The 25,476-nt window shown below is 38.4% G+C and overlaps 1 protein-coding gene and 3 long non-coding RNA genes across 6 annotated transcripts; 1 reads left to right on the top strand and 3 right to left on the bottom strand.

Moving 5' to 3' along the window:
* Positions 1-143: 143 nt before the first annotated feature.
* LOC148728996 (uncharacterized) lies at positions 144-1,082 on the bottom strand. Its single transcript, XR_015988856.1, has 2 exons — positions 880-1,082; positions 144-661 (listed from the first exon to the last, which is right to left on the bottom strand). It is a non-coding gene; the product is annotated as an uncharacterized LOC148728996 (long non-coding RNA).
* On the top strand, positions 655-3,467 carry LOC148728995 (uncharacterized). Its single transcript, XR_015988850.1, has 2 exons — positions 655-769; positions 2,686-3,467. It is a non-coding gene; the product is annotated as an uncharacterized LOC148728995 (long non-coding RNA).
* On the bottom strand, positions 2,446-24,674 carry LOC111344698 (uncharacterized). 3 transcript variants are annotated; one of them, XM_088725283.1, is made up of 9 exons: positions 24,428-24,674; positions 24,250-24,336; positions 10,221-10,337; positions 9,804-9,884; positions 7,841-8,287; positions 6,836-7,006; positions 5,985-6,116; positions 4,168-4,299; positions 2,448-3,139 (listed from the first exon to the last, which is right to left on the bottom strand). In XM_088725283.1, the coding sequence occupies exons 1-9, from the start codon at positions 24,450-24,452 to the stop codon at positions 3,015-3,017; spliced, it is 1,317 nt and encodes a 438-aa protein (XP_088581409.1). In that variant the 5' UTR covers positions 24,453-24,674; the 3' UTR covers positions 2,448-3,014. The 3 variants fall into 3 exon arrangements, with proteins under 3 accessions (XP_088581410.1, XP_088581409.1, XP_022807681.2); XM_088725284.1 differs by lacking the exon at positions 10,221-10,337 and having other exon boundaries at positions 2,446-3,139; XM_022951946.2 differs by lacking the exons at positions 24,250-24,336; positions 24,428-24,674 and adding an exon at positions 13,890-14,063 and having other exon boundaries at positions 2,449-3,139.
* Positions 17,405-24,234, bottom strand: LOC148728994 (uncharacterized). Its single transcript, XR_015988817.1, has 2 exons — positions 21,941-24,234; positions 17,405-17,978 (listed from the first exon to the last, which is right to left on the bottom strand). It is a non-coding gene; the product is annotated as an uncharacterized LOC148728994 (long non-coding RNA).
* Positions 24,675-25,476: the final 802 nt, after the last annotated feature.

The following is a 25,476-nucleotide window of genomic DNA, read 5'->3' as shown; positions in this document are numbered from 1 at the left end:
GACCAATTGACGACTCGTCGCAGTTTCGAACCCAAAACAATCCGTTTGTTTGGTAACATAACTCCAAAATTAGCAAGTTTCGACTTTGGCGTGACCCCCCAGTTTTAAAAGGTTTCCCTTCTGCGAGTAAAAATAGAACGAGACCAATTTACGAATCATTTATTGCCCACGGGTTAAAACCCAAGTCTATAAAAAAAAAACAATGCATGCTTAATTACCAAAGCACGAATCTATTTCAATTTAAGTCCTTCTTACAGTTTCTTTAAATGATTTAAAATAATCTCTTCGGCGCCTATTCGAAACGATTATACAGTAAGCTAGGCTTTCTTTTTTTATTTGCTTCCGGCGACTGCCGAAGTTGAACAATACTGAGTTGGAACGACGTATAAGGCAAATTACTTGAAGATATGTTCATAATGTTCCATATTTGGGGAGTAAAGGGTTCTGATTCGAGTCCGCTTCGTCAATGGGAAGGACATTCAGTGGAAAAGTCAAAGAGGAACCTAATTAACCGTGGCCAAGCGCAGCAGGAGGTCTGGGAACGAGACGATTCAATGACTGGGGTTGATGGTTATGACAAATCTTTTACGTTATTTTTTGTCGTTTGATCCTGAACGAGACCTTGATTGTCCTTCATTGTTATAGATATCGGACCTTCGTTCTGTTAAAACGAAAAAAGAAAAAAACAAAAACAAAAATGAAAGACTTTTGAATAAATGGACCGTCCTGAGTGAGCTTTGACAGTTTTTATGGCACGAGGCGACTACAGGTATTGATATGATATCCTAATCCTTCTTAAATGGCATAATAATCGTGTAAAACATCGCAATTCCATCCAACAAGGTCTTTAAGTGTCCCTGGCGATTTGCCATCACTTACATATTTGAACTACTTCTGAGTCTTCTTGGTCCAGCATCCTGATACAAAATGTATCATACGACGAAACATTCAACTTATTGTGTAAAAACTTCCCACTATATGGAGCAAAATGAATATTTGTCGAATATTCGACAAATTGAAGCACGCACACGGCAAATGGAAAAAAATTCCATATGTATTTTTTTCAGTGCTCTTTGCCCCGATGTCAGGTGCAACTGTTCACAACCGGGATCAATATCATCGTAGTGACAGCTTAGCTCTCTTAATCCCTATAGCCCAGTCAGACGGAAGTGCATTGGAGCGCGGATGACATCCTACTAAGCTCCGAAGTTCGATTCCTCAATTGGGATTCTGATAATTTTATTTGTTCTACGCTGAATAACACCTTTACTCTAATATGACACTAATAAAAAGATTCAGTGATTCACGAAATTGATGTACGTGCAGTAATATAGGAAGATCCGTTGTTACTGAATCCTTCACACTTTAGTATCAGTATGCAAACTCTCCACACGGTTCACTGCGAACACTTCTTGCATTGGTCAATTCAGTATGATTCATAAACATGGCTAACGCAACAATCTGACCTTCACTAGCGAAAAATAGAAAAAATTTGGAACAAAGCCAGAAAGTTTCGAGTTCTTAGAAGAATCGAATGGCGTATATCGCCATAACTGTTCTCTCATCAGTTATTCCGGATCCCTCCCCTTTCAAAGGCGGGTAATAGCAGATCTTTCTAATTCAAATACAATTTCACGCGTTTAATACGCATTGAATACGTTGCTTAACATACTGTTTACGAACAGTGAGATATCAAGCCTTTTCTTTATTTCTGCTCATCATCAGATAAAAAATATTGGTCGCGTATTCAGATGTATTGTGCGCAATTGGAATAATGTGGATACCCAAATGATCTTGACAGTTTGTTTTAAACATGCATACGATAAAATTCACAACTTCTGCTCTTAGGGGGAGAAGAAATGGACTAGTCATTACAGCTTTTTGGGTGATTGGGCAGCGAACCGTTGTCAGAGATGGAATTGTCTACCTTCAAAGCGAAAATGAGTTATGCGAAAATTCTTTATATAATGGGCTCAGCGGTATAGAAGACATCTTTACATTAACCGAGTAGGCGCCTCATTTCTGGACGCGGTGTCCTCTTTGATGCAACGTTTATTTCGGAGCGAAGCCGATGAGAGTGAATACAATGAGGCTTTATAGGAGCATTTGCATTTCATAAAAATGAAAGAAAAATGAATACAATCTAAGACAGTGTTCTAATGGGATCAACTGTTTAAACCGCAACCGATGTGGGTATATATATATATATATATATATATATATATATATATAACTAACTGCAGACAGTACTGTTTCGGCCTTCTGGGCCTCATCAGTGCAGTGCTAATGCTAGGATGGAGGAGAACCAATATGGTCACCCCAAACGATCCAACCTTTGTGGTATCGTCTAAGTCATATATATATATATATATATATATATATATATATATCGTCTAAGTCATATATATATATATATATATATATATATCGATTAACTGATCGACTATTTTCGGATGAAACGGTAACTCGAGGGAAAAATTCATTACGAGCTCGAGACCTCTCAGCATTCACAAGTTGAGCGAAGACAAAATAGCGGTCATTTTCCTTCTTGCGGCATGATTCCTACTCCTTTATCGCTAATAGCAAACTTGTGAAATCCTTTTACCACTCTTTCTGGTGAGTAAGGAACCACTTTATTTCATTTTTATTTATTTATTTATTTATTTTTTTTTTTCATGTTTACAGCAAGTGCCTTGACCGCCAAATGAAACCCGAAGTGGTCTTTCTAGGTCCAGGCCGAAGAAAGGAAAACGGTTGCTACCCAGATTTGATCAACCAATTTCACTTTTAAACGAAACAAAAACTGGAAAATTAATCACAAAACGAAGCAAACCAAAATACAGCGGTCGATGACCTAAGTAACTGTAAGCCAGCTCTTTGGTTCTCAGGTCTACAGCGGTGAACATCTAGAAAAGATTAGGGATGCACGAAAAGGAGTGACTTTTCACCGCACGTACTGTTTTGAATTACTCTTTCGCTTCTCGGAGCGGCTTTTGACATAGGTTCTATACGTTTTAAGAGCACCATCCGCAGCTGTATTTGCAGTATTTTCTCATAATGCCCATACTACTCCGGCTTTTACAAAATCCTTCTCTTGCCAAGTTATGACAATCTGCCACCTCATCTAAGCACATGCGTCCTGAAAATAATCAGATACAAATATTAAACTGAAACAAAATATAGACATTGTCAATCGAGTGTCTAAAGTGATCCGGGATTGCTTGGGTTTTGATTCTACTTTGTGATTGGTCCAGAAAACACACGCCACTTCATCAACCAATCAGATTCAAAACTGAAAGCAATATTGACTTGATCAGTAGCACATTAGACATTTGCTTGTTGTTACACTCGCTGTGATATTTTGTTTTGTTTTGATTAGCTGTGTGATTACGTTGGTACTTGTTTTACGTCAATCAAACGAAAATTGCTCTGATAATAAGCAGTGAATAAAGTAACTATTGAAAACACCTTGACTTGCGATGGTGCTGTGTAATTATGGCAGCAGCTCACTTGCTTCTCATATTTTAATGTTAAGGATCACTTAACGTTCATTTTGTGGTAGTGTCGCCCCATGGGCGCTTATCGCTTATAGCATTTCTTCCTTCCTCTTTAACCCTCCTTCCCCTATCTGTTTATTTGCGCTCTGAATATGGACATGGCCTTTATAACCAGCCCCATCTCTTTTGCTCTTCCTGCGTGACGGACTGAGAAAGAGATATGGAAGCTCTGCTCTCTTCTCTAACAAGTGGACAGCTACCTTATTATTTGACGTGAGGGGTGGGTCACGTGATCTGAGATAGTGCAGGCAGACATCTTGAACAACTTTAACCTATCATAGAGCTCTATTTTACTATTTTAACTATTTAGTATATGTTCTATCTCCTTAAGTGTATTTAACTTCCACCCATCAGTAACTGCTCCGTGGTAGTGGCCAACTGGAAAGCTTGGCTCGTTTGGCTACTACACACTCTTTCCACTGCTTTGTGTAAATTCATGTATAGTTAAAACTCTCCTCTTTTATTTTCTACTTTTTCTCTTTCTCGTTGTTGTATTCTTAGTAGAATAAGTGTGAATAAAGAATGAATGAATGAATGAATGAATGAATGAATGAATGAGTTACTTACTGGACTATTCCGTGACTTTGTTATTGTTCTTTTGTTGACTTACCCTTTTCATATCCCCCTGCCATACAAGACTCCCTACAATTCTGTAACATAAACTCTTGGTGAAGGAAACAATCACCGTTACGCACCCACTGTTTACATTCTCTTGGCATTCTATCACGTGCTGTCTTCTCAACTGAGGAAAGTATTCAGATGTGATTTTGTAAGTAAACTCAGGTTCAATCAAGTATTCAAATAATAGGGAGATTTAGCACCACGTTCTAGGCGATGCGGCAAACGTCAGCTGCCTTAGCTTCGTGTGGGCTCACGTCAGGGTGGATTTGAAGGTGCCCTGGTAAGACTTGCAAGGGGTAGTTTTGGTGCCTTTTTGCGGCCACTTAACTTCTACTCGGCGACGGAAAAGTAAAGAAAATCTTACGTACACGGCAAACGCAAAACAGGTTACTTCGCGTAGAAACGGAAAAGCCGAACCGGCAAGCGTGAAAAAACGGCGGGAAAAAACAAGGTCACGTGACTCTTGTCGTTCACGTTTCAGGTAAACGCAATGCTAAATCTCTCTAATAAATATACGATAAGATGAATAATACGCGCATGTTGATTGGTTCTTGCCTATGAATAAGAGACGCATAGATGACGTCAGCATTAACAATATTTTTTTTTTTATCATATAAAAAAAATAGATTCCATGTTGCCATGGTTCTGTACAGTCAAATATCACAGAAGAAGTAAAAACGAACGTCAGTGACACACTCAGTGCGCCTCGTGTGCGCCTCGTGTGCACCTCGTGTGCCACTTTTTTGTTGGAATGGGACATTAACGTCACAAGCTAGCTATTTGTTCAGAGTGGCCAACTCACATTTCAATGAGCATTAGAAAAAAAAGTTAAAGCTTCAATTGCGTGTGGTCTGTCCTTTATATCAGTGGGAGTCTCATACTGATTATCTCCTATCCTTTCCATTCTATCTAACCTCTTCCTTGGGACCTTGAGACTTTTTTCAACTGACAGTTGTAACTTTGAGGGCTTACAGTTTTATATTGGCGAAGCTAGTCGCCACTTCTCTACTAGTATAAAGAAGCACACGGAAAGCGATAAAAACTCGCATATTTTTAAGCATTTTAACACATCTCCCTCTTGTAAGAACAAATACTACCTTTTTTGCTTTGGTATTCTGGATTCTGCTAACAACTCAGTTGATTTAAAACTCAAAGAAGCTTTTTATATAAATAAGATCAAACCTGAACTTAACAAACAATTACAGTATTATAACGCTTTTCTAGCATTTTAGTTCACACCTTTAATTTCATGTTTGTTGTCACGCTGTAATTAGTACCCGCTTTTGTATTACATCATACTGTAAATATTTTATTAATCTACTTGTCTGTTACATAATTACTCACGTTCAGTTACTCATTGATTGAAGATGGCATAAGCATGCCGAAACATGTCTCTGAAAAAAGTTGTATATTTCTTACAATGCGTATAGTTTTGTTACACGAAAAATTTCAGGAAGGGGCTTTACAGCATGAATCAATGACATAAGAAAACAAAACCACCTCCCTTTAAAGGATCTTTCAGTCGATCAGTCGCTGTCAGTGAATATCTCTATCATATTTCAGTTCATTTTTTATAGACGACGACACAGGACATTTACCAAGGTCGGTCAGGAATTGACTAGGGGGAGGGGGGTGGGGGTGCAAGGATTTTTTTCGGAATCACAAGGTTTTCAGGGAGAACGGAGGGAACTATAGAAGAACACCTGACAATGAGGGATGAGAACCAAGGGGGGGGGGGATGTCATTGGTAAACTACAGAGTCTTTTTTTTGCGGGAAGGGGTTAAGGGTTTTTAAGTGATACTTACTTGTTGATTTGGCGCATTGTTTGCAAGACCAACGACAGAATGCAAACATAAACACGGCGTTATCGTCACAATCTCCTCTTCTAGCCCAGTCTGCACACATTGAGCTGTAATCCTTGCATCCTTTGAGGGTAACTGGGATGGAATGAGATACGAGCATTTCATGAGCCTGAGTTTCATCATATTTTACAATTACTCGCCGAAGGCGAGGTGAATATCGTCGAATAATCCCCGAGACGAAGTCGAGGGCATTATTCGACAATATTCACCGAACCTGAGGCGAATAATTGTTTTAGTATAATTTCAGAGCTGAACAAAAGAGAAATGTCTAAAATCATAACATTTTAGTAACATTTATTAACATTTTATTCTAACATTTTATATAAACCGCGTGAGACGGTTTATATAGCGTCATATAAGGAACCGCTCGACCAATCAGATTGCTGGAAACTCTTTGCTCAGCTCGGAAATTATACTAATGATAAATATTTGAAGACAGTCATTTCTGGCCTCGAGAAATGACCCAAGTCTGCCACCTGGAATCGCGCTGAGCTCAACAAACTTTGCTTTCTGATGAAGGGAGTTTTCTGGACTAATCACAGAGCGAAAATAAGCAAAACCGAGGCAATCATGATTTCAAACGATGGAAAGCCACCAGGAATTAAATCGTTTAAAACTACAGCCCTATACACCGAATGCAAATGGCGTCCAATTTGAATTGCCACTGTTCTGGACTGACTAGCCCCGTCTTCACGTGGAAACACAAAAGGATTATTACATGTGTGAGAGGCTAGTCAGTCCGGAACAATGGCAATTCAAATTGGACGCCATATTTGCATTCGGTGTATACTTACCTAACTTCATAGGCGCACACTTGTGGCAACTCCATGGACACATCTCGTTCATTTTCTCAGGATCCTTTTGACACAATCCCTGCTTTGCCCACTGTTGACAATCATCATTCATATCGTCGCACTCTCCCCAATGAAAATATTTCTCGTTAACTTCTCTTATATCTCGATATACTACAAAAAAGAATTTCATATATGCCATTTAGGGTACGAGCAAAGTTAGACAGTGACAACCTTATTTCTCGATTAATAATGTACATGAAAAATTACGCGCTTCTGATTGGCAGAAAACGAGTGATGTAAATGTAAATTAATCATAAGTAATAACATGATATCTCGTGTGATTTGGTGTGAATAAGCACTTGTAAATTTTTTTTAAAGCCTGCAAATTTCACCCTCCCGCTCATGCAATTTTGTTGCCTTTGAAAAATTTACTTGTGCTTTTAACACCAAATTACACTCGAAATCATGTTTGTATAGGTAATCACATGATTTCGAGTGCAATTTGGAATAAATAAGCACGAGTAGATTTTTTCAAAGACTAACAAAATTGCATGAGCCCGTGAGGGCGAGTGCAATTTGTGGTATTTGAAAAAATTTACAAGTGCTTATTTATTCCAAATTGCACGAGAAAATCATGTGATTATCTGTTAATAATATACATGAAAAAATACGAGGTAGCTTCTCACAACTACGCAGAAGAAAAGCGCGCTCATCATGTGCAAATATAATTTATTCAAACTCTGCAAGTGACATTGACCTTGACATTGACCTTGACATTGACCTTGACATTGACATTGACATTAACCAATCATTCTGACCAATCAGAATGTCTGGTTTGTTTCTTTCTTTGCACTGAATTAACCCTCTTCTGCACTAAATTAACTCTCTTCTGCACTGAATTAACTGAAAACTGCATTCATCTTAACCAATCAGAACAGAGAAATTTTTTCATGTATATTATTGATACCTATACAAAATACGGGGTTTTTTTTTGTCAAAACTTACATTTTGGAAAACAGTAGCCCCATCTCTTGTCCATGTTGTAGTCGGTTGTTGTCGCACACCATGTTTGCTTATTAAAGTGCAAACAGTTGTACACGAGTCTTTCTTTGTAGAAAAAAGGAAATTTGCAAGGTCGTCCTCGCCCATTTCCTCCAAAAGTGCATAAGCCGCAGGATCGTGCACACTTTTGGCACATGTACGGGGCATTGACCACACATTCGCCTTCCTGAGCCCAAATTCCGCAACGACTATGAAGGTCAGGACAATCGGTTACGTCCTTGTCTGTCTGACAGTGACCCCATTTCTTATCTCTATCGTAGTTTTTGGTGGTTGCACACCAAGACAGGTTATGTTTGCAGTCCTTGTAGGTGCACGATGTGTAGTTCTTGCCGTCGTAAAAAAATGGGAAGACGCAAGGGGCGTGATTGTCGTTTCCCGTTAACGTATAGACTGGAGAAAAAACGAGAAGAATGGCGTTATTTGGCAGCAAATTATGCTATCTTTTGAAGCAACTGAGTACTCGACAATGTCTTACTTGTAAAGGAAAAGGACAGTTTTGCAATCTAGGAAAATGGCCCATACTGCCAAAGTCTATCTCGGTTTGACTACCTTAGTGTGACAGAAGCCTTCCTACTCTCCGATTAGGATGCTAGGCTCTCCAACACTTTCTCAAGCTTCCCCGAGATTTTCAGGTATTCATCTGTCTGCACTCGAAAATGAAAGGCAAAGTCGCCTGCCCAAGAACACAGCCCAATGACCTTGACCAGCGTTCGAACCCGAACCTTTTGCACCGTAGTCTAGCGCGCTAACTTTTAGTTTCTAACGTTTATCCTCAGTTGTAACTTGGTGACAGTATTAACAAATGGTAAACACCACAGCGTACACTACTGAGTTATAGATGCACGCGGGAGGTTGCTAAGCACGAAAGAAGTGTAAGAGTCGCTCGAGGCGATAGCCTCGAGCGACTCTAGCTTCTTGAGTGCTTAGCAAACCTCCCAAGTGCATTCATAACTCAATAGTGTACGCTGTGGTGTTTACCATTTGTTTTATTACATAACATTGATACATTGTAGCTAAAGAGTTCCCTTTTATTTAACAAATCATACATGACCAGAAAAAACAAGCGCGCGCGGAAAAATAGTCTTTGCATTTGCTCACGTCAGGAGCGTGCACCCATGGAAAAATGGGGGACGCTAAATTGACCAATCAGAGCGCGCGCTTTGCTTTAGTCATGTTATAATTAACAACTATTCACCGAAGTGGAGGTGGTTAGTGGTGGATATTTACCGAACCGCGAAGCGGCGAGGTAAACATCCACCGCTAACCACCGACACTGAGGTGAATAGTTGTTTTAGTATATACTAAAACAGTGAGATAATATACACCACCAAAAATTGATTTGAGTGATTTCTTTGCTTGTCACGGATGCAAACCGGGACGCCATTTTTTTTCGAGTTGCTCGGAGGTAAATAGCAAAGGATATTCGGAGTTTGCCTAGCCAATCAGAGCACGCCTTCAACGCTATCCACTGTTTTAGTATATACTAATCAACGTTAGGAGCCTCTCCTCTTTTTTCAGGATGAACGCAAGTTGGGTAGAAACTGTAGACGTACTCGGCATCCTTCCACAATTTCAAACCAGACATGAAATGATCGAGCGCTTTCAAATAGCCAATAACAAAAGCCGGGTTTATAACAAACAGAGCCACTCAGAACTCAGAGCAAACTGCCTCAAACGCAGGAGTTTCCTTTCTAGTTTCAGTTTTTTCCATTTGATTTTTTGAGAATTTGGCGCATGTAACTGTTTAGGACTGATCACAGAGCCCAGCGAAGAGAAACTAGCACAATCTCGGGTCACCTTCGACACTCACTTAAAAGCTTATCTCGTTATCTTTTCACAAGAATGAGTCATAAAATCAGGCATTAATATCGTCGTGTTATGGAATATTTAGTTGATCTAATCTTACCTACACTTGTCCGACCTTCCTGGCTTAGAACTGAGTGGGAGACTTCGTGGCGGGACACTCTGGGTTCACTTGAACTATGTGCTATATCATGAGTAGATTAAAACGTTACAGTGGTTCGATTTACAATACAGGAAGTTTTCTTATAACATCAAAAAAGAAGACAAGGGACGAGTTTGAACCGTTTATCAGTGTCAATGAAAGACGTTCTTTGATATGAAAAACTGAAAAGTTCCGCCATTTGGCTCAAACATGGCTAAATAAAGTTCATTTTATTCCTCACTTCCATCTCCACGTGGTACGTTGGGATTCTTAGCTTTTAAAAGATGACGCAGCTTTGAAAAAGTGTCGAACAATTGTTGTATTTCCGTCAAAAGCAGTGGAAGATGGGACTGTTATCATAACATTTTAGTACCTTACCTATAGCTCCCGCATCGAAAGCACCCCAGCAAAATCCCCAGAAAAGCAAAACAGGATTGAAAAGGGAGATTATCTTTAGCGTCTTCATGTCGATGCAGGAGAATGAGAGCAATATTTCTACGAGTAAAATTTTATTCCTTCGATCAGTATGCAATATGCAGTATGCAGTATATGCATAAGGCAGTATGCAGTATGCAGTATGCAATAGGCAGTAGGCAGTATGCCGTATGCAGTATGCGTCATGCAACATGCAATGCGCAATATGCAGCATGCAATATGCAATATGCGATATGCAGTTTACAGTATGCAATATGCAGTATGCAGTAAGTAGTATGCAATTGTAGTATGCAGTATGCCGTATACAATATACAATATGCAGTATGCGGTTCAGTATGCAGGACAGTCTATCTGAAGGATAAAGGCTGATAGTTTCTAAAGAAACTGTTTGGGGCTGCGTCGGTGGGGGTAACGAAATAATTTGGATATATCAACAAAGTTGAAATGGTAAATTGGCCACCGTAACGATTACAAAAGCTGACGTTTCGAGCGTTAGCCCTTCGTCGGAGCGAATAGAGGAATTGTGGGTTATGTGTGCTTTTAAAGGCAGAAAATGGAGCTACGTTATTGGTGGGAACATAGCAACGAGAAAAACACGAATAAATTAGTGGAATGAAAAGCGTTCGTTGAACCCTGTGAGATTTAGACTGCCGGTTTGAAAGATGAGCTTTTGTTCAAGAGTTTTACGGCTTTCCGTGCTACCTAAGTGTAAGGAAATACCGCAGATTGCCATATGTTGCTTAGAATGATTAGGTAAATTAAAATGTCTAGCGACTGGTTTCGATGTGTCCTTGTCATTCCTTTCCACGTCGCGAAGGTGTTCTCGGGAATCGGTCACCTAGTCTTCATCCTGTTTCGCCGATATATATCTTTTTGCAATAAGTGCAAGTTATGCAATAGATTACATTGGCAGAGGTGCACGTGAAGTAATCGGTGATCTTAATGGATCGTTTGGGTCCCGATATTTTATCAGTGCATTCCATTCGCTTTCACGTTTCACCCCCACAACCACTCAGTTAAATCCATCATTCTTAAAAACTTTAAATTACTTCAAAACGATCCAGAGACAAGCACTATCTTTTCGCAGCCTCCGCTAATTTCATTCAAACGCGACAAAAACATAGGCAATGTTTTGGTCAGAAGTTCTTTTCAGACTGATGACCAAACCAGGCACTTTTAAATGCACTCGTGCACGATGCAAAACGTGTCCTTTCATTCACAACACTGATAAAATATCGGGACCCAAACGACCATTAAGATCACCGATCACTTCATGCGCACCTCCGCCAATGTAATCTATTGCATAAAGGTCCGGTAATACGGGCAACATTCTTCTTCAATTTGTCTTGCAACATTGTTGCATTGCAAGTTGAAACCCTTTGTTGAAAATTTGTTGCAGAAAGTAGAACTCGAGTCTACTTTGCGCAACACGTTGCCTCAACTTGCAACACTATATTTTGTTGCGAGACAAGTTGGTCATGAACGTGGTAATACGCGCAACAAAGGGTTTCAACTTGCAATGCAACAATGTTGCAAGACAAGTTGAAGAAAAATGATGCCCGTATTACCGGACCTTAACTTGCACTTATTGCAAAAAGATATACATCGGCGAAACAGGCAGAAGACCAGGTGAACGATTCCGAGAACACATTCGCGAGGTGGAAAAGAATGACAAGGACACATCGAAACCAGTCGCTAGACACTTTAATTTACCTAATCATTCTAAGCAACATATGGCAATCTGCGGTATTTCCTTACACTTAGGTAGCACGGAAAGCCGTAAAACTCTTGAACAAAAGCTCATCTTTCAAACCGGCAGTCTAAATCCCACAGGGATCAACGAACGCTTTTCATTCCACTAATTCATTCGTGTTTTTCTCGTTGCCATGTTCTCACCAATAACGTAGCTCCATTTTTTGCCTTTAAAAGCACACACAACCCACAATTCCTCTATTCGCTCCGACGAAAGGCTAACGCTCGAAACGTCAGCTTTGTAATCGTTACGGTGGCCAATTCACCATTTCAACTTTGTTGATACATCCAAATTATATCTGAAGGATATTTTGGCATCTTTAAATCGAACCAGTGATTTCTTTTTTTTGCAAAGGACGAGATGAAAACGTATTGAAGGAAATATGTACGGAAAAGGAATATCATATTTCCTCGAATAAAAAAGCCCGTGCACTTATTTAAAAGTTCGGCTAAAGGGAGGGGCTATTATTGGATGGAGGGCGCTCAATCGAGAGGGGTGCCTATTGAGTCAGCGCAGGAATAGGACAAAAATTAAAAGAACAGATAAGGCACATAAGGGAACCTGCAAACACGTGGAAATAGACAAACTGGGACAGAAAAGAAGCTTTTCACCTGTACTGAATACGTTCTGGTTGAAGCGTAAAAAGTTGTCAATATAATGGAAACAGGAAGAGGTTTTCTTTGACTATCTAAGAAAGTGAGGAAGGAGGTGGGGGTGCTCAAGCGAGGGGAAGGGGCATGTTTGATATCATGGCCTGGGGGGGGGGCACATATCTGGGGGAGAGCGCTTGTAGAGCGTGGACGCTTATGCGAGGAAGTACGGTCATGTTATGGTAAAATTATTTACTGTTACTTTAAAATTTTGCAAACCAATCGGATCTTCATTTTTACCATCATGAAATCGTAATCTAGAAAAAGAAGCTAAGAAAATAAACTCATCGTATAAATCAGTTGAGGAGATTCTCGAGCTCAAGACCCAAAGAATTATTCACTCTTAGATCGCCTGATGTCTCACTGCCTGGAATTACTGAAACGATAAGTATTTTTAATTTTCATTGGGGAAGTAGATTCGTGCGTATCAGTCCTTCCTTGTTAGCAGAATGTTATGGGTGCACATATTTTTACAAATCAAAGGCGGACAATCTGCAATAGAATAAACCCGCAGAATATTGATGCCATTCACTAATGAATTAGTGGTAATGCCATTTAAAAACTATTTGGAAAGCGTGGTACCATTTCACTCCCTGATTTGAACAATTCAATGACCAAGCAGACTAATAAAGATGCGTAGGAGTTTGAAATGTTTTTTATATCTGTGGGAAAAAATTTTATGTTCCATTGGAAAGAAAAGAATACGAATAAAGTCTCGCGTAGACGAATATTAGGATTGAATTTTTTACTTTATTTTTATCAGTACCAAGACTTTGTCAAATCGATTATAATTTTTGGTTAAATTTCCGGGCTTTCATTCTATTTCAAACTTGACTCAAGAGGTTGTGTTCGTTGAATAATCTTAACTCGTGAATTGAAAGCTCTTGACGTAAGATTACCCAAAATAAACAAACGTTGCACGATGCTTTAAAAGCAAAATCCAGTTAAACCAATCAAATCTCGTGTCATCTTTTGTTCACAAAGTCTGGTTTCGTTGAACACGAAAAATGAGCCGATGATTTCTTGAACGAAGATGTTTTTAAACATTAAAGTAAACAGTTTCTCGAGTTCATATTCTTATATATATATATATATATATATATATATATATATATATATACATATATACATATACATATGTGAACAAATGTAATCACATATGGAGGGACTTTGTAACATTACATTCCCGTACGGGCCGATATCACTCACCTGGCCGTATGGTCTAAACACGCCACAGATAATTCCCTCGTGCTTTCGGTCACTTTTCACCGCAGATACTCAGATTATTGCCGAAAGAAGATGAAGAAAATTATCGGAACGGAAAAGAGCTTGAGGCACAAACATCGTACTTAAAAAGTTTTCTGCGTAGCATCTGCTGCTAACTACCTGCTTAATCTAAAATATGTCACCTGGTCAAAGCAATTAATAGTGCATAGGGTAGTGTTTAAAGACCCCCCTCTTCCAACAATAAAATTTATGCCCTCCTCGCAAATTAAAATAGGAAATTTTCGTGTCTATGTACGTATGTCTGGCAGCCATTACCCAAATCTTTCATAATCCAAATTGCATCGTTAATTAACTTACTTTTTAAACTTTCTGTAAAAAGATAAGTAGCTGGGTATTGTTGTCCACACCAGCTTACATTCTTTTACGCTCCATGTTCAGCACCAGCTGTTACATGATAAAAACATAGCCCATGTCTCTTCTACTCAAGCAATTGGACGCAGGGGAAAACGTATCTTTCGGCCACCATTTGAAATATAATCAAATTAAAATTGAAGAGGTCTGAGATAAGGGTTCAATGTGGTTACTGGGGATTCAACGAAATTTTTATGGTTGGGGTAGGACGGGCGGTGGAATATGCAACAGTGTTTCCGCGGGATCCGGGGCAAAGGCATATTCTTTGATATTTTTGTGGCATTTACATTTTGATTTCAGTTAAGGGATCATGAATTCCTCAAAGCCCAGTCATTGAGATCCATTTGCTGAACAACGAGTTTGACAATATGCTATGATTAGATTTGTGAACTCGAGATTTCTACAGTGATAGCCGATGAGGGCGAAGTCCAAACGAACTCAAACCCTCACGCATAGAGATAGAGAGAAAATACTCATGTTTTTATCTAATAATGATATAGATTGTCTGCGCAATGTGCTATTCAGTTTACCCACTAACTTTCAGGGAATATATCGCGTGTGACGTAGCCAATGATACGGAAGCTGAAAAGGGACAATCCAAAAATATTTTTCAAATCCCGAAAAATGTTTCAAATCGCAATATTTATTTTAAACTCACTGTCGAAAAGTTTAACAAATCCAAAGATATTTTGCAAATCCAAAAAAATATTTAGAAATCCAAAAAAGTTTTTTCAAAACTTAAAAATATTTTGCGAATCCAAAAAAATATTTTGAAATCCAAAAAAAATTTTTCAAAATCCGAAAATATTTTGCAAATCCAAAAAAATATTTTGTCACGTTCTATTTGCGCCAGCAGTCACCCAGCGTTTTCTTGCCATATCCCGCATCATCCCGCATACAAAATGGCGAAGGAACGAGGATAGAACATGTGCTGTCATAAATGTGGAAGAGAATATGGGAACAATGAAACATTCTGCCGTTGTTGTGGAACACTAAAATGGCGTGAAGAGGAAAGTGTGTTGTCCAGCTCGGGAGACGAAAGATTGGCTATAGAACATTACGTTTAATAAGGGATTTCGTTACGAGACCATTGTTCACTTTCTGGCAGTATACCATGGGATTTCAATGAACGTGAGGACTTTGAAGAGAAGGCTACGTCACTATGGGTTACAAAGAAACCGCCTTCATTCAGAACACACTGTTCGGGAAATAGTTAGACGAGAAATTGTTGTAAAATGGGGTTGACAGGCCTACACGACTCCCCAGCGCGTGTTTAGAGTAGCCTATTCAAAGTTTGGCCCCATTGAGTATGTCTTTGGGCGACCGTCCTCTTTTGTAAGATACGAGAAACGGATTTTTGTATATTTCGTTGAGTAGTGGTTGTGTTTCTGTTAAATGCCAGTGTCTCATGAGAATTTGCTTTAGGTTTGGCACTGATGGTTGGTATTGTGTAACACAAAAGGCAAGATTCGTTGGTTCGTCTTTTGTTTCTGTTGAAGAGCTAATTTCCTGTTTTTTAATTCATTTCTGAGAGGGTTCTGCTAATGAGGTCCTCTCGGTAGCCTCTCTTTAGCAAATGCGCTTCATTTGTAATTTTCTCCTCAAATATTGTTTGAGAGGAGTTTGTTCTTAGAATTCTAAGGGTCTCCCCTTTTATGAAGTCTTTTTTAATTCCTTGTGGGTGACAGGAACTATAGTGTGTATACAGAAATGTCTTGTTTAAAATGAGTACGCACATCAGGGATTCCGTCTTTTTTCAATCATTCGCCTTTGTAGATGTACAGCTATTTTTTTCACTGTCTCGATCGTTAAGTTGTCTTGATTGCTTTCAGCTTGCGCCACGCGCGCTGATTCGATCGTACTACAGTTCTTAGTGTTCCCATTTAACACAAAATTTTTTTGGATTTTCAGATTTTGAAAAAATTTTTTTGGATTTCAAAATAATTTTTGGATTCGCAAAATATTTTCGGATTTTGAAAAAAGTTTTTTGGATTTGCAAAATATTTTCAGATTTTGAAAAAAATTTTTTGGATTTCAAAATATTTTTTTGGATTCGCAAAATATTTTCGGATTTTGAAAAAAGTTTTTTGGAGTTCTAAATATTTTTTTGGATTTGCAAAATATCTTTGGATTTGTCAAACTTTTCGACAGTGAGTTTAAAATAAATATTGCGATTTGAAATATTTTTCGGGATTTGAAAAATATTTTTGGATTGTCCCTTTTCGGCTTCCGCACAATGAGATTGCAGGCTGTGAAACAGAGATCGAGGAGAATGCTCAAACATGGTAGTCATTTACTGACGTGGGAGATTTTATCGGGCTTATAGTGTGTGCTCCAAACTCTGCATCAAAAGGTAAGAGTTTGATCCCCGGGCCGAGTTGTTCGAGGCACCAATAGGTCTAATCCTGGTTTAATTGCCATGATAACGCAAAGGTTTTGTATGTACCAACCCAGGATTGACTTTTATGGGGTTTCGAAGAACTCGGCCTTGGCCTTTTCGAACGATTTACCCTTACAGTGCCTCTCTTCACGTCGACGTCTGAGTAGGAATGGGTATTAGAAAAACTGGGAGACAGAAAAACTTGTTGAATCGCAATCGAATTGCTTGATACTAATCAAACTGGGCTGAACTCCAGCAAATATCAGCGATTACAAATTCGCTTTTTATTAAGATTCATTGATTGATTTGATCCTTTCTTTTGATTTATATACGTTCTCAGGCTACTTAATGGAAAATGTGTTATAACGGTATTTCAAGTGATCCATGTAAAGATCAATGTGATTGGATGTATGGTCCTGTTACGAGATATTTTTTTGTTTTGTAGCTGTGATATAGGATTTGAATTGGAGGGCGTTTCGTTTTGCTGCTAAGTTGATGAAAATTGGTGCGGCTTTTGCAGATATGGAGTTTTTATATAGTTCATCTTTGTTATTGCGATGAAGCCTATAGAATTCAATTTCCTCGTTGGAGATTTTCTTACTCTGGACGTGGCATAGGATTTTTTTTGGTAAGTAACAAATAGTAATGACAAACTCGTGACTCAGTTGTAAATCTTTAACATGAGATGGAGTAATTTACTATTGAGTGAGTGTGGTAAAACCAAGACCAAAGTATTTCAAAAAATACACAGAGAACTAGTACAAATTCAAAGTGAAAACAGCAAATTAAAGAAGAGCATTAAAACGCAAGAGACCTAATTGTGACTGAGAATGCTGCTTGTAAACCCAATTGGTCGTGGAGAAAGGCGCTAATTTTTTTAGAAAAAAATAGTGCACAGCAAACAAAAAAATCTCTACAATCCCGAATTACTTTCGCTTCTCAATTGAAAATTGCTCTATAGCATAATTTTTTTCTCGATTTACAACTTGAAACGTAATCTGAGAGAGCAAGCTTCTACATCACTGGGCAATTTTTTCCTTCCTTGTACGGGTTTCCACCCGCGGGAATCCCTTGAAGGAGACAATCGTCCTGCGCATTTTCTAAGCAGTACTTCATAATCTCCTCCGCTGACCTGGAAACTTTCATCCTTTGCATCTTCGCTTGCCTGCGAAGGAGGTCTACAGTTTCTTTGAGAGCTGATTTCTTAGCAGGCAACGTGCAGTAGTTTTGTTTTGAAGGAGAAGACATTGTCTTGATCCAAAGTTCTTTTGAAGTTCTCTCTACAATGGGAGAAATAATGAGATAAGAGTTTATTTTTTTAACTTTTTCACTTGCATTCTACTCACGATATGGGCAGTTGCTTTTTTTTTATAGCCTCATCTAGGTTCTCACCGGATCCTTGTTGTATTCTCCGACTTAAAAGAGATGAATGCATAAATAATTTTCAATAAACTTCGTCAAAAGTTTTTTTTAGAGATTTTGCTTCATCTAAGTTTTGTCTAGAGCGCTTTTCAAAACACTAAAACGCAAAAAATGAACTCGGTCAGTTTCCGGCCATCTTGACCTCATGCTTGGTCAATAACGCATGTAAAGCATTCGCTTGGAAACTGAATTGACCAATCAGACGAGGCGTACTTGTTCATCATTTTATAAACTCAATTAAAAGGTTCTCTATGAATTAACCGAGCGCATTTACGTGTTAGCTAAGAATCTATGAATTAACCCTTGTTTATTATCCGTCGTTAAAGTACACCTAAACCCAACGAAATAAGCTTATTTTTTGGAGTATTTCTGTGCAAAAATTTTTTAATTTGCTTAAATCTTAAATTTTCTGTGCCTAGTCAAAATATGGAAAATCGGCCGCCATCTTGCCCCACGACCGAGTTTAAAGAGGAATGGCTCTAGCGGATAATGTGACGTCAAATCGAGAACACGAAAGTCTGCTTTTCACACATTTTCACTTGTTTGGGAAGGTTGTGGTCGATATTGTCCGAAATATGCCGACCAGGTGTATTGTATGGGGAATGTATGAAGCGTGATACCCTCTTGCAAATTTCGCACGTTGCTACATCCTCCTATAACACACTTAGTCGGCATATTTTCGGACAAAATCGACTACACCCTTCCTAAACAAGCGAAAATGTGTGAAATGCAGACTTTCGTATTCTCGATTTGACGTCACATTACCCGCTAGAGCCATTCCTCTTTAAACTCGGCCGTGGGGCAAGATGGCGGCCGATTTTCCGTATTTTGACTGGGCACAGACAATTGAAGATTTGAACAAATAAAGAAATGTTTGCACAGAAATACTCCAAAAAATACGCTTATTTCGTTAAGCGAAAAAAATTTTTGGGTTTAGGTGCACTTTAAAGTATCACGCCACAGTAAGCTTTAAGCAAAGAAAGCAAACTTGAGAAGGTGTGCTTGACAGAAAGGATTTGCTCGCCCAGACCACTTCCTTGCTTAGTCAATTCTTGGAAGCTACAAACTCAGCTTAGCATTTCAAATGGCTACAAGACAGATGGAACTGCATCGTTCCACAGAGTTTAATGTCACTTTAAATGTAATAAACAGCTAAACCTAATCTTCATTTTCACGTGCAATAGCTTCTGAGCTAGACATAACAAATCACTGCGTCAGCTTCGTCACTTCGGTTCTGTGACTATATTGTCACAGAATCTCAATTGTCACGTATGTTATCCTAAAATTTCTTCTTCACCTGTATAAAACGTGTGGCAAGCCTGTGCTTAGTCCAGATTATGATACTCTTCGAGAGGACCAAATTAAAAAACATTTGTAAAAGTGCACTAATTGTTAACATGACAATATCTAACACATTTGGCGCGAATGCACGTACTTTTAACTTATTTACACGTATGTGAAAATTTAAAAAAAGTACATAAATACGACGGTTCTTTATACCTCAGATACTGTGTCCTGCGGAAGTTCGTCGTCAGTTATGTCGAAATGAAATGCCGTCTATTGCTACTACGAGTTCCGCTCTAGATGGCTTTCTTAGTATACAAAATAAAATTAAGGGCGTTTGAAAATTGTAATTTACATAACAGAAATGGAATATGTAAAGCAAAAACTGTCAAGGAAGTCGAATCGAGGCATGGAAAAATTAGTGGTTTCGTGTACATTTTAAAAACCTTTTTATCAAAGTCCGTAAAAATACTGATAACATCCTAGTCATATGAAAAATGCTCAGAACTGATTTTTTGGGTGAGAAGGTCAATACATCGCGTAAAGAGTGTTATTAGGGGTTAAGCAGAATTTATCGCAGTGTTCCACGCTGTACACATCAGTCAAGCTTTCAGGTAGTGACACGTTTTCCTCAAATATTCAATGCGAGAAAAGAAATAGTTGTACCATAAAAAAAATTCTGAATTGTGATATCTCTTTTACTGATTGAGGATCATTTCCGATACAAGGAAATCATTTACAGGAGATCATTTACCCTCCAAGGAAATCTATCATCTAGATTATATTTTCCATAAGATGGCGGCAATTGTGGATAGGCCACGTTAAAACTGCATATCATGATTGATAAACACTGCAATGTTTTTCAGGCAAGTTTACACTTGGTCTTTCCAAATTGCGAGCGATGAATGGCCGAAAGGCCTCAACATACCAAGATTCTATCGCAACTTACAGTGTTTTTGCCTGGCGGAAAAAATACTGGGCTTTGCAACGAACCTCTTCCTAAGTTCAACTTCCTAAACAAGCTCGCGTGGCGACCACCATCACACAACTTTAAAACAGCTTGTATTTGTGCTCCTTGTTTAGGCGACAAAATACCTTGAGCAGGACGAAGATTTTCGCACAATTTCTTTAAGGAACTTTTGCCCAAAAAACATCACCTCGAGCGTCCAGACCTTAACACAATTATTCGATAAAATTTCAGTCGACTTTTACTTTGTCTTTGTCGTCGTAACGAGCGACAAGTCGCTGCGAGGGAACAAACTCATCCTGTAAGCTCGCTATCAAAACAAGTCATAGCGATTCACTAAATTGCTGCAACTCTACGACGAATTTGTCCGACCTCTCTCAAAGGAAGGTTTATTTAACAGGAGCAATGTAATTCAAAAAATGTGTTAGTATGTTATACAGTGGAAATCTGGCTATCCCCGGGTCAAATTGCAGTTGCTTTCGCGGTCGCTTATTGAGCACACAGCCGCAAGACGATGTTGCGTACTGTGTTTAAACGTAGAGCGTGTATCCTTGCGTTTGCCATTGCTCTTGACTTTCCAAACCACTTATTCGGCCTTACTAAAGTGAACTCAATCTTAATTTATTTTCATTATCTAATGCGTTAAAAGCCCGAAGGAGGCCAATACTTTTGAAACTCAGTATAATTAAGGTATCTGAAGATTTATTTCTCTTTTTAAATAATTTGGAAATCGATTTTCATTCTCCGAGAAAGAAGCACTCATTTTCAAATATAAAATTGTGATTGACAACAAATTTCACTGCACAGCCTCGTATAATGATTTCCTTTTCAGTGGGAGTTGAAAACTCGCCCTAAATGTTTCTATTCATTTCGAAATGATAATAGCTTCTAAGTCCAAAGCGGGTAAGTCAGACTTTTATACCAAAAGCCTTTCAGTCATTTTGACGAGGTGCAAGACATTTGTCAGCTTGAAAGTTCAACAAGAAAGCAAAACACAGATTGACAATGATAAATAAGGAAGAGGCCAAAATGGCTAAGAAAATTCGAAAGGGTTAGCAATTGACGAACTTAAATCAATTCGCTGAATTTTTCAGGATACAAACTGTAAAGTCCCACTGAAAAGAAAAAAGCCTTGCTCAACACTACATATTTATGTTAACCGATGACGGTGATGATGACGTATTTGGCTCAATTGTTCTTTGCATGAAGCCATGTTGACATAGAGAAGTAAATATTCGAATCGAGCGATGATTTTGAAAAACAAGCATTAAAAAAAATTAAAGCCACAAAAAGCGGAGGACGATAGCGCTAAAACGTTCGCCAATGTTTCCGAGATTTAGAATTTATCGTTTGTTTTGTTTTAGAAAAAATCCATTGTGTTTTTTCAATTGCATTGCACTGTCTAACTATTAACATGAACGAATTATTTAAACATGAAATGCAATCGAAATGAAAAATACGCGAGATAGCTACCTTCCCAATATTCAAAAAAGGTGTTTAAATATATATAGGTGTTTTTACTTATGTTCTAAAAGATAGAAAGATGCATAAAAATAAGTTTTTCATTACCTTTAAATTCCCTAGAAATCTGCCTTGTCTTTTCTCGCTTTTCCCTCGAATCCTTTCAGCTGCAGTAGGTTTGCTTGTTTACCAAAGAAATTCCGACCATTCGAAGGTTTCTTCTGTATTTTTCCTCTTTACATTTATTTCGGTGTAATCCTGTCTGTTTGAAAAAAAACCGGCGTTCCCTCGGATAGGTTGCTCTTCTGAATTAGCAGAAAATGCTTGTTCCGACGAAACAGAAACTCCCAACTAAGTCAGCTAGAATGCGAAATTAATTATTTCTTTTACAATCATTCACTAGTGAAATTCGCGATGAATCGCGTTTAGATTAAAAATCGGCGACTTGACGCATCCATTTTGTATTTTCCCCCTTCTTGAAACCGAAACTTTCTCTCAATTAACCTAACAGATTTTTCGCAGAATTTCCGTAGGTGTAGCTTTCAAGTTGTGAATATAAATTCCTCTTCGGCGGGTTTTCAAGTAGTTAACTCATCAATCGCTATGCCAGATTAGATCAAAATTCGTTTAAGGCACCAAAAATCCCCTTTCATTGAGGTCGATTTTCAACTCGCTGTGCGCTGGGGAGAAATATGTCTGATCTATTTGCGGTCAAATTCTAAATTCATTTCACCTATGCTTGTCTAAGGGTGCATATTAATGTGCTTGTAGGTGACTAACCAGCTCCAACTAATTTACATTTGAACTGTCATTGGAGACAAAAACAAAATAGAATGAAAATGTTAGAAAGATTGGCAGTTACGTCATGACAGTCGTCGATAGGGAGGAGAGAGTGATTTCAAATCTTCTTGTCTTAGGTTAAAAAAAATTCAAAGAAAAACACATTTAAATGCTTTGTTTTAAAGTGAAAGTTTCCATTTAGGTTGTGATCAATTAAAATCAAGAATTATAATCTGCCACCTTAAAATTCGCCGTCAACCAAGATAACTCGGTCTATTCACCTTTTAAACACAGATGTTCTCTTGCGGGTGATTTCCATACTAAAGAAGCCGCATCAAGAAAGTAACACATTTTAAAATGGAATATTCAATCCAAAATGTCCATGGATGAAAGCTGACTTCTGTACATTTTACAAAATCCTTTGAGGCTCAGAGCACAAATATTATTCATAAAATATGCAAAATGAAACAATCTCACCTTTGGCCATTGTAGAAGAATAGAAAATGTCTCCTTCAAATCTCATAGATTCTAGTATTGTCTTACAATTTGAAGTTATGCAAATGTTTGGTTAACATTGTGGATTACAGCAAGGCCAAAATGTCTAATTTCAAGGATCTTTTGTTGCACGTCAAAGCATTATTCAATTTGCAAATCGGAAAAAAAAAAATCGGGGCAATGCAGAAGTCTGAAGTCTCGCCGTTTTCTATATTTTAATCGCGAAGTAATCCCATAATCTTGAGTTGAGTCTGTACCATTTAAATTGACTCATTCTGATCAGCAGAGCGAAATGAATCAGTAAAATGAGAAAATTCCGAGTAACGATATAAAAGCATATGAAGCGTACATTTTGGTAGGCATTACGTCAAAGTTGCAGAATAAAGGCTGATAGTTTCGAAAGAAACTGTTTGGGGCTGCGTCGGTGGGGGTAACGAAATAATTTGGATATATCAACAAAGTTGAAATGGTAAAGTGGCCACCGTAACGATTACAAAAGCTGACGTTTCGAACCGGTTAGCCCTTCGTCGGAGCGAATAGAGGAATTGTGGGTTGTGGGTGCTTTTAAAGGCAGAAAATGGAGCTACGTTATTGACTATTAAGAGTGTGTCTCTGTAAAAGCGGTCCGGTCAATTTTGCTTGAGACACAGATTTCCCTCATTTCTTTTGGGTTGTAAGACATTCATGTGCCTATACTAAAACCACATTCCGTTGGATCGGATCTCTTTTTTTTTCAAAGTTTTACGGAAATGAAATTTCACTCGAGCGAAGGCCTGTCGTGACACTTTTCAAGACTTTAATTTGAGACAACTTTGGAGGACAATTTAAGAAAAACTACGGAACTCAGCAAAAAACAAATACCACAGCCATGTATAATAACTCTATCTTATCCATCGAGGCGACTTTCGTAAACATCACATTTCAATCAAGGAAACAGGAAGACTTGAATGACACCTTATCGATTTGCTTAAGTCACACAAGAGAAAACTGATCAAATTCAAGGTAAATTTTTGAAAAAGTGAGGCGTTCTTAACTGATCCAACTAACATAGTTAGGAAGTAGATACCATAGAAAAGGTAACTACAGAAAAAAAAATTTTGCGGCCCGACCTTTACGAAAACTTTATAACTCCACGAACTTACCTAATTTTCGGCAATCTCCAAGTTTGGCCGCCATTTTGAGGGACTTATCAACATGAAGCGTTGCAGGCACAAATCGAGCAGGTAGATCTAAAACCGTCAGAAATACATGCGAAAGCAATTCAAATAAACTTTACTTTCTATTCACGCAGCAAAATGTGAAATTATTCGTAATACTTACCATTCCTACGTTCCCATGCGACCATTTCTTCCAACAATTCAAACACAACTAGTGTTTAAATTCCCCTCGTCAGTCCACCATAAGAAATAACCTGTGGCACCCAAGCTAGGACTCAAATGTGAAATACGAATCAAATAACACAACTGCTTCTTCTTCGAGGCAATATCATGCTGGTATTTTGATTTTCTGATCGACAAGAACGGTGTTCAGTAAGGGATCGCCATGTTTACCTCATACACGGACCGCTAGCCAGCCGCTGAGTGAAAACAGAACGGTGTGGTGTGGGGTGGGGTGGGTGGGGGCTTATCGTCATAAGATATTAGAATACATGCTTAAAAAACTTTGGGACTCCCAGTCTAAACCGTGAAGGCATGCTTAGTGGTACAGACTACTTTCATTTTGTTCACATAACTTTTTCCTTTAAATCAGAACTGGTATTAATTAATAGAGTTATCGATGTATTTTTAACCGGAGTACCCATATTACTTTTTGCTTCTCTTCTGTGGTATAAAATAAGGTGTCTATTTTACGAGAACCTTTTATTTATGCCCCATTGCACGGAATGAAAATTGTACTTAGAATGTTTTTTCTGAGTCTTTTCTGCTGTTCCCAAGAATGCATGCAAAATCATTGCTTTATATACAAAGCTGACTCTAAAATATGATTTTCCGCAACAGTAACCAATGTCATTTACGTAAGGTGTTAATAAAACTAGCAATGTACAATTTTTTAGTGTTTTCCACTAATTAGCTCGACATAAAATTGTTAAGTGAATCATGTTAGTCTCAGCTCATACCTTTAATCGATCTGACCTTTTATCACTGAACCCTATTCTTTTTGAAATGTTCAGCAAGCAACCGTGAGCGATAATCCTATTCTTGTACGTTGGATCAGCCATGATCTAATCGGCCCAAAGTAACGAATATAAATATAGAGGCAAGACCGATACAACGTCTTCAGGCACCAGAAGAACTTCAGCCTTCTTCAGGCACCTGAAGAAGGCTGGTTTGGCCAGCCGAAATATAGTGCTCCGTCTTAAAACTTATCTA

Source organism: Stylophora pistillata, chromosome 6 (genome assembly GCF_964205215.1).
Source record: "Stylophora pistillata chromosome 6, jaStyPist1.2, whole genome shotgun sequence".
Classification (NCBI taxonomy): domain Eukaryota; kingdom Metazoa; phylum Cnidaria; class Anthozoa; order Scleractinia; family Pocilloporidae; genus Stylophora; species Stylophora pistillata.
Note: the sequence above shows the minus strand (reverse complement) of the source record. Positions and strands in the feature narration are given on the sequence as shown.